Source organism: Panthera pardus, unplaced genomic scaffold (assembly GCF_024362965.1).
Source record: "Panthera pardus isolate Hobbes unplaced genomic scaffold, ASM2436296v1 HiC_scaffold_17, whole genome shotgun sequence".
In the NCBI taxonomy this organism is placed as follows: domain Eukaryota; kingdom Metazoa; phylum Chordata; class Mammalia; order Carnivora; family Felidae; genus Panthera; species Panthera pardus.
The window spans coordinates 119,514,640-119,527,585 of record NW_026526732.1 but is presented as its reverse complement, the minus strand read 5'-3'; the positions used below and the strand labels follow the sequence as shown (position 1 = coordinate 119,527,585).

Sequence of the window (12,946 nt, the reverse complement as noted above, 5' to 3'; positions counted from 1 at the left end):
GCAGAGGTTGGTTCGTGAGGTTTAAGGAAAGCAGTCGTCTCCACGACACAAAAGAGCAAAGTGAACCCGATAGTGCTGACTGGAAGCTCAGCAAGTTCTCCAGAAGGTCCAACTAAGGTAGTTAATGAAGGTGGCTACACTAACCAACAGATTTTCAGTGTAGACAAAACAGCCTTCAATTGGAAGATGCTGCCATCTAGGACTTTCAGAGCTGGACAGAAGTCAATGCCCGGCTTCAAAGCACAGGCTGACTCTCTTGTTAGGGGTAATGCAGCTGCTGACTCTAAGCTGAAGCCAGTCCACAGCAAAACTCCTAGGGCCCTTAAGAATTACGCTAGATCTACTCTGCCTGGGCTCTCTAAAGGGAACAGTGAAGCCTGGATGAGAGCAAATCTGTTTACCACATGGTTTGCTGAATATTTTAAGCCCCCTGTGGAGACCTACTGCTCAGGAAAAAAGATTCCTTTCAAAATATTACTGCTCATTGACCATGTACCTGGTCACCCAAGAGCTCAGATGGAGGTGGACAAGGGGATTAGCACTGTTTTCATGCTGCTGACACAACACCCATTCTGCAGCCCATGGATCAAGGAGTCATTGTGGCCTTCAAGTCTTAGTATTTAAGGAATCCATTTCACAAGGCTGTAGCTGCCATAGATAGTGATTCTTCTGATGGACCTGGGCAAAGAAAATTGGAAATCTTCAACAAAGAAGTCACCTTTCCAGGTTCCACTAAGAACATTCATGATTCATAGGAAGAGGTCAAAATATCAACATGAACAAGAGTTTGGAAGAAAGTAACTCCAACCCTGATGGAAGACTTGGAGCAGTTCAAGCCATCTGTACGGGAAGTAACTGCAGATGTGGGAGAAAAAGCAAGAGAACTGAAATTAGCAGTGGAACCTGAAGATGGGACTGAACGGCCGCCACCTCCATAAAACCTGACGAGGAGATGCTTCTTATGGATGAGCAACGAAAGCTGTTTCTCGAGCTGGAATCTACTCCCGGGGACGACGCTGGGAAGACTGTCGAAAGGACAACAGAAGATGTAGAATGTCACATAAACCTAGCTGATCAAGCAGCGGCAGGGTCTGAGCGGACGGACTCCAGTTCTGAAAGAAGTTCTATTGTGGGTGAAAGGCTATCAAACGGCATCACCTGCTACTGAGAAATCATTCATGAAAGGAAGAGCCAATCAATGCCGCAAACTTCATTACTGTCTTATTTTAAGAACTTGCCACAGCCACCCCACCTTCAGCAGGCACCAACCTGACCATCAACATGGAGGCAAGAGCCACCAGAAAGAATATGACTCACTTAAAGCCCAGGTGATGGTTGGCATATTTTAGCAAAAGTATTTTTTAATTAAAGTACATACGCTATTTTTTTAGACATGAGGCTATTTCACACTTAATAGACTATAGTGTAGTGTAAAACATAACTTTTATATACACTGGGAAACCAAAAAATTCATTTGACTCATTTTATTACAATATCTGCTTTATTGCGGTGGTCTGGAACCAAACCCACAATGTCTGAGGTATGCCTGTATATTCTATTTTAAGAAAGGCGCCTATAAACTGCATTTCCCAAGCAGAATTAACTACAAGAATAATTAGAATTGCAGCAGAATGCATTTAATCAGGAAAGTGCTATCGAACAAAGAACATCTATAAACAGAATGTACTCCCAGCTAGGAAAAAAAGAAGGGAGGTTATCCTATCTGCAAAGACATACACACAAGCAATATACAGCAAATGACTCTGTTAGATACAGGAAGATAAGCCAAAAGAAAGTGGCTAAGAAGAAAATTCCAAATATCTTGGAGACTATTTCCATAGTCAGCCATCAAAGGCCAGACAAGGATCATTACTATCCCCACAAGAGGGAAGTCAGGCAGAGGGCAACCACAGCTATTTGACATTTCTCTTAAGACCCAGAATTGCTTTTTCATGCCCTGCCTTCGGAAATCACAAAACACCACCACCAGAAGAGCTCTGTAACAGCCAGAGACTTAAGAATAGTCAGTCCAAGAGGCTACTGACAGCTTCCGAACTGTCATCCCCACTGAGGGCGTCATCGCTGTGACGGGGATCCTGCATCCACATCTCATCGAACTGTGTGACCCTGAGTGAGCCAGAGTCTCTCCAAGTCTTACTTTCCTTAGCTGTCAAATGGGATAATAATAGCTACTTTCAAAGGTTTCACGTAAGGATTAAAGACAATGTTTGTAAAGCACCTACCAATGTCTGACGTAGAACAGGTGCTATAAATGTTAGCTACGGTTACCAGCAACGGCATTCTAAATACCATTCGGGTCCATTTTATCCACACACAAAAAACTGTTGTCAAGTTTACTAATGATTTGCTTTGTAAATCATTTTTGTTTTGCTTAAGAAAAGAAAATACTGAAAAACAAGGAGAGATGATAGGGTATCCTCACCTTCTTACCTACAACACTGGATCAGGTTATTGCCCCAGGAAGTTGATCTCCCATGTAGATACTCCTACTCCTACATTTCACTAAGATCTTAAGCTTGGTTAGAAAATAGTGAGCCACAGTGTTATCCTAAAATGTGGCACTGGCAAAGAAAAAAGGCATTTTTTAAATTATAAACTCAAGAAATCAAGAATATGAGTGTAATTTATTACGATGAAAACTATATGTATTTATAATTATAATTATATATATAATTATAAATATATAAACTTCCACAAGGTATCGATTTAGCCAAACAGATACCCTCATTGAACTGGATTTCTTTCATCTCTCAAGTGTTCAAGGAGGGGAAAAAAACCTATTTGAAGATACGAAGCTCTAAGAAGACCTCATTTTTAAAGCAATGACTTTTAGAGGACATTCTACAACCAGAACAAGTCACTATAACCCCTTTTACTTTATACATTTATACTTTTAAACAGAGATCTGATGTCACACACAACCCTGAGTCACTCTAAGAATCGACAAATTATATTTCCTAAGCTGAACTGAGGCAGAAAAGGTTAGCATATATTTTAGAAATAACTTCTAGACTTTAAAACCATTTCCTGCCTAATCCTCAGTTAATCAGAACATGAAATTAACTATAACTCACTCTCTTCCAAACAAAATCATGTTGACCAAGACTGTAATGTAGTCTTAGAAGGCTTTGAATTCATATTGAGTTCTGTCCAAATTATTTTCATTCCTACAAGTCATGTACAGACACAAACGTTAACACTTACTCAGATTTGCTGCCATGGATTCTAAATCTGCTATTAGACCTGGAAGCTGCTGTAGCTGCTCCTGTAACTCGACGAGGCTCGTCTTCTTTTTCTCCCAGTGTGCGGAGAGCATAACCACCTCACTGTCCACCAGCTGCAACACAGAGGAGCAAGAGTAAAGCAAAACCCGATTTCAGGCACAAGGAAATGACAGTCAGCACAATGAGAGTTGCTCAACTTTAGCTTTAAAAACCCCTCTGCTGGTGTCCCACAACAGGACAACCTAAAGAAAACTGAAGTTGTTTTCTTTCTTAGAAAAGAACCAACTTAATATTCAGTGCAGAAAACCTCAAATTACTGTTGGTCTCCGTGCATCTTTACCCGGAGAAGAGAAAGTTCAGAAATGACCTCAGAAATCACTTCTAAGTACACCCTACTTTTGAGTAAACTACGTATTTGAAAATCCAAATCTAGAAGAAAAATAAATCAAAAAACCAACACTAACAACCAAAAGGAAAACAAAAAACAACCCGAAACACAATTACCGGGTAATTATTTGCTTTACAAAAGGAATTTTTTTTTAACAGAAAAGCTCCTTGATGCCTTTATAATATATAGGATTCAATTTACATTTAAAGAGGAACGTACTGCATAAAGTAAGGTCAACAGTACTTGTCTACGAAGGAATGATTGAGGCAAGTGATCAATTCCAGAAAAAGGAGAAAAGGATTTATGTCAACAAGGAATTCAGATGTGAAGGGCTCCTAATAGCATGGCAGTGACATACTAGACCGGCCTAAAAGAATTCTAACTTCTTTTACTGAGGACCGTGGAAAAAATGACAGTCATCAGTTTCTCCCAGACAATTTTGTTTTGGTCGTAACACGGTGGGAGAGAGAAGACTTAGGATAAGATTTAGAAGGATCAAGGAGAGGTCATCTTCTGAAAACATCACCAATGGTAAGCAAGCACTGTGAAAGATACCACATTAGTACAGTAAATACAAAGACTGCAAATTCATTATCTAACAGAAAATGTATTTGAATTTTGTCTGAAAATCAGAGTTCACGGTTTAAAAAAAGACAATTTACACATCCCAAGATTAAGATTTTTCAGCAGTTAGAGCACGAATATAACAAATTGTTACTGAATCTCACTAAAGTAACAGAGAACTTTTTATTTTAGAGAAATAAAATATCAAAACTAGATGCAAAATTATTTGTACGTGGTGCTAGATTGCTTGGGTTTCAACATTTGAACATTCAAGAAATTCTCAACATGAAAACAAAAGAACTAAGCTCAGACAGAGAGGGTTAGAAGCCGCCTGGTTTCCTCACTCTGTCCCCAGGCTTGCACACCTCCCCCCTGCTTTTCAGCCCACACTGCAGTGAAGACCACATCATCTCTCCAGACTGAGCTGGAGAGGTGACACCAAGCTTTACTCAAGCTGTACCACTCATTAATTTTGTTTACTTAAAAATGCCTATTGTCGGGGTGCCTGGGTGGCTCAGTCAGTTAAGCATCTGACTTCAGCTCAGGTCATAGTCTCACGGTTTGTGAGTTCAAGCCCCATGTCGGGCTCTGTGCTGACAGCTCAGAGCCTGAAGCCTGCTTTGGATTCTGTGTCTCCCTCTCTCTGTGCCTCTCCCCAGCTTGCTCTCTCTCTCTCTCTCTCTCTCTCTCTCTCTCTCAAAAATAAAACGTTAAAAAAAATTTTTTTAAATGCCTACTGCCAACCAGTTTTATAAAGATCCCTAAGAGGAGTCTAAGTAATGCTGAGCAATGTTAATATATATAGCTGTGATGCCAGACTAAGAGAACTGAGGCTTGAAACAAGGATCTGTGTTCATAAAATTTATCCATACAAACTTCTCCTGACCACTCCCTATTTGGGCTATGGGGACACAATGGTGAACGAAACAGAACAAATTCTGCCCACTTGATGCTTATGTCCTGGTAGCAGGTCTCCCAAATTCTCTTCGCTCCGGGTTTTAAACTCTAAAGAAAAAAAAATAATTCCTATATCACAGGCTGATTTGAGGATAAATAATATATTTTTCTGGGTATGCAGTGCATTATTATTTCTTTTTTTACAAAGTCTGTTAAAGCTTAACTATCCTGGTTAATCAGGTGAATCTGAAAAATCTAGAACAACTTTTCGATATTAACCATGTCTTACTGAAAATTAAAGGGCAGCATAAATATTAAAACAACTACAATCTAGTTCTTGCCTTCCAGAAAACTGAAAATTATATTCTGAATATAGGATATGAGAAATAATATATAATATAGAAAAAATATTATCAGAATACACTAACATGCCATTTTAATTGGAAAGAATGAGAGACTGAACAGATTCAATAATTACGTAATAAAACTAAAACATGTTGAGCATTTTCTGTGTACCAGGCCCTGTGCTAAGCGATTTACATACATTATCTCGCTTAGAGCACACAGCAACCTTATAAACTAAGCACTATTATCACCTCTATTTTACAGAGGAGGAAACTGAGGCGTAATAAAGTTACGTCACTTTCCCAAGGGCCAGAGTGGACTGAGATCAATCCTATGGAATCTGACACTGAAGCTCATGTGCCTAATATTCTAGGGCTTGTGCTACAGGCTGTATGAAAGGAAGAAGTGAAAATGCTGGCAAAAGAAAAGGTTCTAAAAAAACGATCAACCTGACTTCATGATAAGAAATGATCACAAGAAGGCTAATTTTTCCACCTCTAAATAAACGGTTCTGAATAAAACCAGATTGAACACCAGGAAATCAAATTTAAGCAGGAAGACAAACCCACAGCTTCATTCCAAAATTTCTTCTGTTGGGTACTAAAGGCAGAATGAAGACACTGGAAGGAGAATGCCAACGAATGCCAAGACAGCTAATAATAGTACCCAACTGTGTATGAAACTCAAGAGTTCAGCGCTTTGGGGGTACATAATTTCATGTGATTGCCAAACAACGTTGTTTGGTAAGCAGGATAGGTGGTGTTATGCGTGCCATTTTACAGATGAGGAAACAAACAACAGAGAGACTTGGTTAGGTGCCCAAGGTCAAACGTGCTAGCGCAGAAACTAGGATTTCCAGCACGCAGTTCGGTGAAACCACAGAAGAGAGCCACGCTGGACTGCAAAGACAGACAAGCACGTCTAATTTAACCAGCTTACACTTCAAATTGTTAAACCATGAATCTTAAGGGTTCAATTTGAAGGCAAACAAGTATTTCACAATAATAGGAATAAGAAAATAATGTACTGAGAGTCTGACTTTTAAAAACTGCCCTCAGAGTCTAACCCCTAACGTCATTATTAACTATTCATTTATATATTGCTAGAAAGAAAAAAAATTTAAGAACTTGTTGAAAAAAAAAAAGGTGTAGAAAAGCCTAGACAAACCACAACTGTTCATTTTCTAAGATACCATCTGAATTTTAAGACTATATAGTAAGAACTAGCTCTAAAATTTAAGATGAGTATAAAATAATGTGTCAGAAAAGACTGAATGGTTCCTAAGTGTATTTGCCCCAGCAGGGTGAAACTGTTTGGTTCAAGGCCACCAAAGACACACGAGCGACAGTCTGACCAAATAAACTCATCATAGGTTAACACCGTGCATATTAAAGATAGATGTTTGAAATATTTATGTATGTCTCAACAATACATCAGAGGAATTTAAGATAAATTTTCATTTTTTAAAATGTTTTTAATGTTTGTTTATTTTTGAGTGAGAGAGAGGGAGGGAGGGAGGGAGGGAAAGAGGGAGGGAAAGAGGGAGGGAGGGGTAGAAAGAAGGAGACAGAGAACCCAAAGCAGGCTCCAGGCTCTGAGCTGTCAGCACAAAACCCAACATGGGGCTCGAACCCATGAACCGTAAGATCATAACCTGAGCTGAAGTTGGATGCTTAACTGACTGAGCCGCCCAGGCGCCCCAGTAAACTTTCCTCTTTAAAGCTGAGTACTGTATTTCTGGAAAACAACAGAGGTGCTTTTGATCAGATGTGGGTCTTACAATAACGCTGTGAATAAATTTAAGAACCTCAAATAGCATGAATTCAACAACGTATCTTACAGGAAATTCGTTCTCCTATATATTTCATTATAAAACCCTTTGTACAATCAAAAGAATTATCTGTTAAAGTTCCTCTACAGAATACAGTCTTTGTTGAACACTGTGGGCCTCCCCATGCTGATTCACACAGATGCAGTAGGACACTAATCGCCCCTGCTGTATGGTATTTGATTTTACGAATAACACTAGAATTTATTCTGTAGATGGGACTGTGTAACTGCCGAAAGTTCTGGAAAAGCTGCTCAAACATCCTGGTATAAGTCTCCCGGTGCACATGTGTATGTCTCACAAATGAGTTACAGCTGCATCCAAGATAGTGCCCTCACCTCCCAGACAGGCTCAACGCGACCTGGGATAAGTAGCCACCTGCCCGGGCCTAGCCACCTCTGATTTCAAGGAGCCTCCTCTATTTCCTAGGTAATAAATGCAAAGCTGACATTATCAGAGGAAATATGTGCCATACCAATGTTCTCAGGGGAAAGCTTGAGCTGCAATGCTCTGGAAATATCCCCAGGAACAGAACTGCTCTTGGAGACGTATATGCAACTTCAACTCTTACTTGGTGCCAACTCATGCTTTCTAATGCAATCGTGGCAATGGATCTACACCCTCTAGTTCTAGTCGTTCCTCATCATGTTTCTTGCAAGGCAAGAAACCACACTGTCCTCTGCAAATAATGACCATCCACACAGACACTCGAGGCTTAAATTTTTGTTAATCTAATGAGTACAGATTTGTGGTTTCAATTTGTGTTTCTCTGATTACTAATCAACTCCAAAACACATTTTCATGTTTACTGGCCACTCTTTTATTTTCTTCTGTAAAATGCCTGGTCATAGCTTTTGCTCACTTTTCTATTGGGTTATCGCCCTCTTTTTATTGGTTTGTTGTTCCTATTTTATGAACACTTGTCCTCTGTATTATGAATTGCTTCACTTTTTCATGGTGTTGTTTAATGAGTAGAACTGTTGATAAAAATTATTAGTATTTTTGGTTGGTACTTTTTATGCCTTAAGAAATCTTTCTTGGGACACATGGGTGGTTCAGTCAGTTAAGCGTCCAACTCTTGATTTCAGCTTGGGTCATGATCCCGATTCATGGGACCAGGCCCCACATTAGGCTCTGCACTGACCGCATGGAACCTGCTTGGGATTCTCTCTCTCTCCCTCTCTCTCTCTGCCCCTCCCCCACTGGTGCTCTCTCTCAAAGTAAATAAATGAACATTAAAAAGAAATCTTTCTCTACCCTGAGGTCTTAAAGGTTGCCCACTATTTTCCAAAAGATGTAATTTCTCTTTCACATTTAACTCTGATGGAGTCAAAATGTGAATGAAGGTCTTCAACTACTTTTATTCTGGAGGTTCTACCCAGTATAAAAGATATGAAGAAATGGAAGTTGTACACATTAGGAGGGAAGCAACAAAACTTACCATCTACACAAAACAACTCCCGGGCCCACATACAAATTATTGGAAAAGCAGATTTAGCAAGATGGCTGAATATGGGATTGATATGCTGCGAGTCAAATAAATACTTCAGGTTTGGGGAAATTTATCAGGACAAAGAAGTTACTTTCTATAAAAACTTGCTAAATCATTTTACTTTAATTAGATGCTGAACTGTACTGAATCCCTGTGTTTAATTGTATGATATTATACAACTGGTCCATTATATTTTCTGCATCTGATGGCCACATATTTTTCTTCTTTAATATATTCACGCGGTCAGTTGCATTTATCAAATCTCTAATGTCAACCTTTTAATCCTGGAATAGATCTGGCGGACAGGATTTTGGTTTTTACGCACTGCTGGGTCTGTCTGCCAACACAAGCATACGGTGCAGATGTCCGCCAAAAAATGCCTTTTGTTGATCATCCAGCACTCACAGGACATCCACATGACAATGCCAAGTGCCGGCTAATATTTATGTAGGAAAACTTTACATACCAGCTTGACCCCCTCTTTAAAACAGTGTGCGAGAAGATGCCCAAATTGTATTTCAAACACAGCTGTTAGAATATCACAATCACGATACAGCATGAGGAGCACATCCACAAAGGAGGTGCATATTGCTGGCGCTGAGAGGCCGCACGACTGCACATAAGCAACGCTTTATTAACAGTCATGTTAAAAGTCTGGTAATCAATCGGAAGACTATGCTTTAAGCACTCTACATCCTAACAGAATGCTCCAGGTATAGACATTTTGCTGGTTTTAAATACAGTTAAGCAAGCTGGTTGAGGGCTGTGGGTGACACGTCATAACTTTTCCAATTTAGAATACGGGAAATAGACTCCTTGTCAGAGTTTTTGCATGGAACATCTGACTTTCAGAAACTGAAGTTAAGCGAGAGATGAGGACTTTGTTCATAATTTTTCTATCTATATTCATGAGTGAGACTGGACCTCAGTGTCACTTTCTCATACTTCCCTTGTTTGGTTTCAGTATTAAAGTTACATTAGTCTCATTCAGTGGGTTGGGCACAGTTTCCTCTTTTTCATTTGCTACAAGAGTTGGTCTAACATTGAAATGGTAGATTCCCCAAGTTTGATAGAACTCTTCTACCTAACTCTGCAGCACTTTCTGAGCAGAAACAATTTTTAATCACTAATGCAATTTCCTATTCCCTATCTGAATTGCTTCTAGAATTGATTTTGGTAAAAATTTCTAGGATTTTTGCTATTTCATCTAAGTTTTCAAATTTGTCAGAGTTGTTCATAAACTCAATCTTTTTGCTCTCTGTGATAACTGGTAGCATTCTCTTCAATTCTTAACATTATTTGTCTCTTGATGAATACCGTTAGAGATTTATCTACTATATTAGTCTTTTCTAAGAACGTTTCACTTTGGAGGCACCTGGCTGGCTCAGTCGGTAGAGCACACAACTCTTGATCTCAGGGTTGTACGTTCAAGCCCACGCTGGGTGTAGAAATTACTTAAAAATAAGTAAAACTTTAAAAAAAAAAAAAAAGAACTTTTCACTTTTAGTTTCTACTGTATTTTTATATTCTATTTCATTTACTTCTCTCTATCCTCTTTTCCATTCTTTCTTCAAGGCTTATTCTGTTCGCTTTCCAAATTCTTAAGTTAGTTTAGGTCACTGTCAGTTTTTCTTTTTTCTCTATAAAACTTCCATCTAAGTAGACTTGAGCAAATTCAACAGCTTACATGTAAATTTTAAAGTTTTCAACACCAGGGTGCCTGGGTGCTCAGTCAGTTAAGTGTCCAACTTCGGCTCAGGTCATGATCTCATGGCTTGTGAGTTCAAGCCCTGTGTCGGGCTCTGTGCTGACAGCTCAGAGCCTGGAACCTGCTTCAGATTCTGTGTCTCCCTCTCTCTCTGCCCTCCCCTGCTCACGCTCTATATCTCTCTCATTCTCTCAAAAATAAATATTTTTTAAAAACGTTTTTCAAAATAAAGTTTTCAATAATTTTCCTTCTTTGAACCATAAATTAGTCATAGTATTTTTTATTTCAAACCTATGGAATTTTCAAAATTGTTTTCCTGTATTGATTTTCAGCTTCATTTGCAGGAGGATCAGAGAATAGTCTGTATGACTTCATTTATACGAAACTTGTGAGAATTGCTTTATAGCTCAGTAAATGGTCAATTTTCATGTGTTCTAAACATGCTGTAAGGAACCTGTACTTTACATTTGCTAGGACAGTGTTCTACATTTGTCCGTCAAGTCAAATTTGTTAATCACATTATTTAAATCTCCTATATCCATACTTCTTTTATCTTGTTGTTGTTTTTTTTTTTTTTCTATCAACTAAGAGGAATGATTTAAAATTCTCCCATTTTGATCACGGATTTATCTGTTTTTTCCCTTGTAGTTCTATTTGTCTTTTATATATTTAGTTTTTCCTATATTGCCTTTCCCTCATTATTTCTAGAATGTTTATTAGATAAGCTGATCCATATGAAACACTAACTTTACACAGCAAAATTAGTCCAATACTGGTAATCTCACTGGGTTCAACCTAAAGATCTTCTGTAACTATTCTCTACTAACCCCTCTTTCATATTTATCTCCGAGATTCCTCATCTCAGAGATCCCTTTCTTATCTCAGATATCTCTTCCTTATCTCCAAGATCCCTTCCTTACCTCCGAGATCCCTTCTAAGCAGGTGACTTTCTTTCTTCATTGCTATATTCTTTCTTCAGCTGTATACAATTGCTGTTTAAGCACACACTTTGGATTTTTAATGTCACTGACTTTTTAAAGTCCTGTTTGACAAAGCCTTATTCCTTACTCATTTTTTAATCCACCTTTTACCTCTTTAAAAGACTCTGCATATACCTATTTAACAGTCTATATCCAACAGTGCAATATCTAATGTCCTTTGTAGGTCTAAGTCTTATTCTTTGGTTCTGGTGCCTCTCAAACTTTTCATAATATATCTGTGTGTTTGTTAAAATTTTTTTTTTTTTTTTTTTTTTTTTTTTTTTTTTTTTGGAGAGGTGGCAGAAAATAAATCTGTAGGAAAAAAAAGAAAGTTGGTCTGTAGAAATATTGAGGGGCCTAGGTTTACACAGTTTCATCCACACAGACTTTGTGTTTGTTTCTGTTGGGTGTCAAAGAACACAGTCACCTGTGTTCCCTTTATTCTTAATTCAGTGTTTCCTCAATCATGCAGGAAGTATGGAGTGGGGCTCTGCACTGATACGACGCCAAGATGATGGTAACAAATCTAGAAACAGGACTGTATTTATTCCAAGCTGTTACAAAGACAGACAGATTTCCCTGTTGCCTCCTTTTGTAGACAGGTAGCTTTTTTTCCCCTACCTTAACCTTTCACTGAGGGATACAGCTGCTTCAAAGATTCAGGAGCTGTATGCGTCTCAGACCCAGTTCCCCACAGAGTCTCCTTTCTCCATAAATCTTGAAGCTTTTATTTTAGTATTTGACCCCAGCTTCCATGTTTGTTTGTTTTTTAACCACTCTGATTTCGGTTCCCTTTTTTTCTTCTGTTTTCTTCCCCCCCCCCCCCCTTAGGATCTCCTTTTTTTGTGAGCCTAACGCACTAAATAATTTTTAAAATATCTATCCAGCATTTAAGTGTTTTACAGCTACAGGGCTTTTCAAAGTACCTGGTCTGCCTTACTACCAGAAACCTATATTCCCCCTTGTCAGTAATTTCTAAGAGAAACGCTAATGTGTAACTTTCATCACATACATTACTCTTCTCTATGTAACTATTACAGCTTCCCACATCTAGGTAAGTGGTTAAGAAAGTCAGTCTACGTTAATTAAAATTCAGAATCACAGAAGTGTTTTTATAAAGAAGTAAGTCTGACTGACAACCATAGGACAGAGTATTTAATCTTGGCTAATAAAGCTATAAGTACGTGTACCAAATACTTTTCACCACAATCACTTTTATACACAATAAAAGTACACTTTATAAAAAGTACAATCACTTTTATACATTACATACTCTACATATAGTGCCTCAAAATAGTTTGTTCCCCTAAGTGAATTGAGGATCACCCCTGAAACTTTTACATTTAGTTGGTAAGCAAATTAATGGTTTTAGGCTTCAGACTCAACTTCAAAACATTATACTGAGATGAACCAAATATCTCCTTGAGACTGGAGGATAAAAGTCATAAACTCTCTACGCCTAACTCAGCTTAGATTTAGTTGAGAAGAATTGCAAAAAT

The 12,946-nt window shown here is 38.4% G+C and overlaps 1 protein-coding gene across 2 annotated transcripts in view; it reads right to left on the bottom strand.

The window, feature by feature from the left end:
* DTNBP1 (dystrobrevin binding protein 1) overlaps positions 1-12,946 on the bottom strand; it is a 131,159-nt gene that overhangs the window by 95,690 nt on the left and 22,523 nt on the right. For both annotated transcript variants that reach the window (XM_019420062.2, XM_053904885.1), the window contains exon 5: positions 3,226-3,358. In XM_019420062.2, the coding sequence (XP_019275607.1) occupies positions 3,226-3,358 (133 nt within the window). The remainder of the gene's footprint in view (positions 1-3,225; positions 3,359-12,946) is intronic.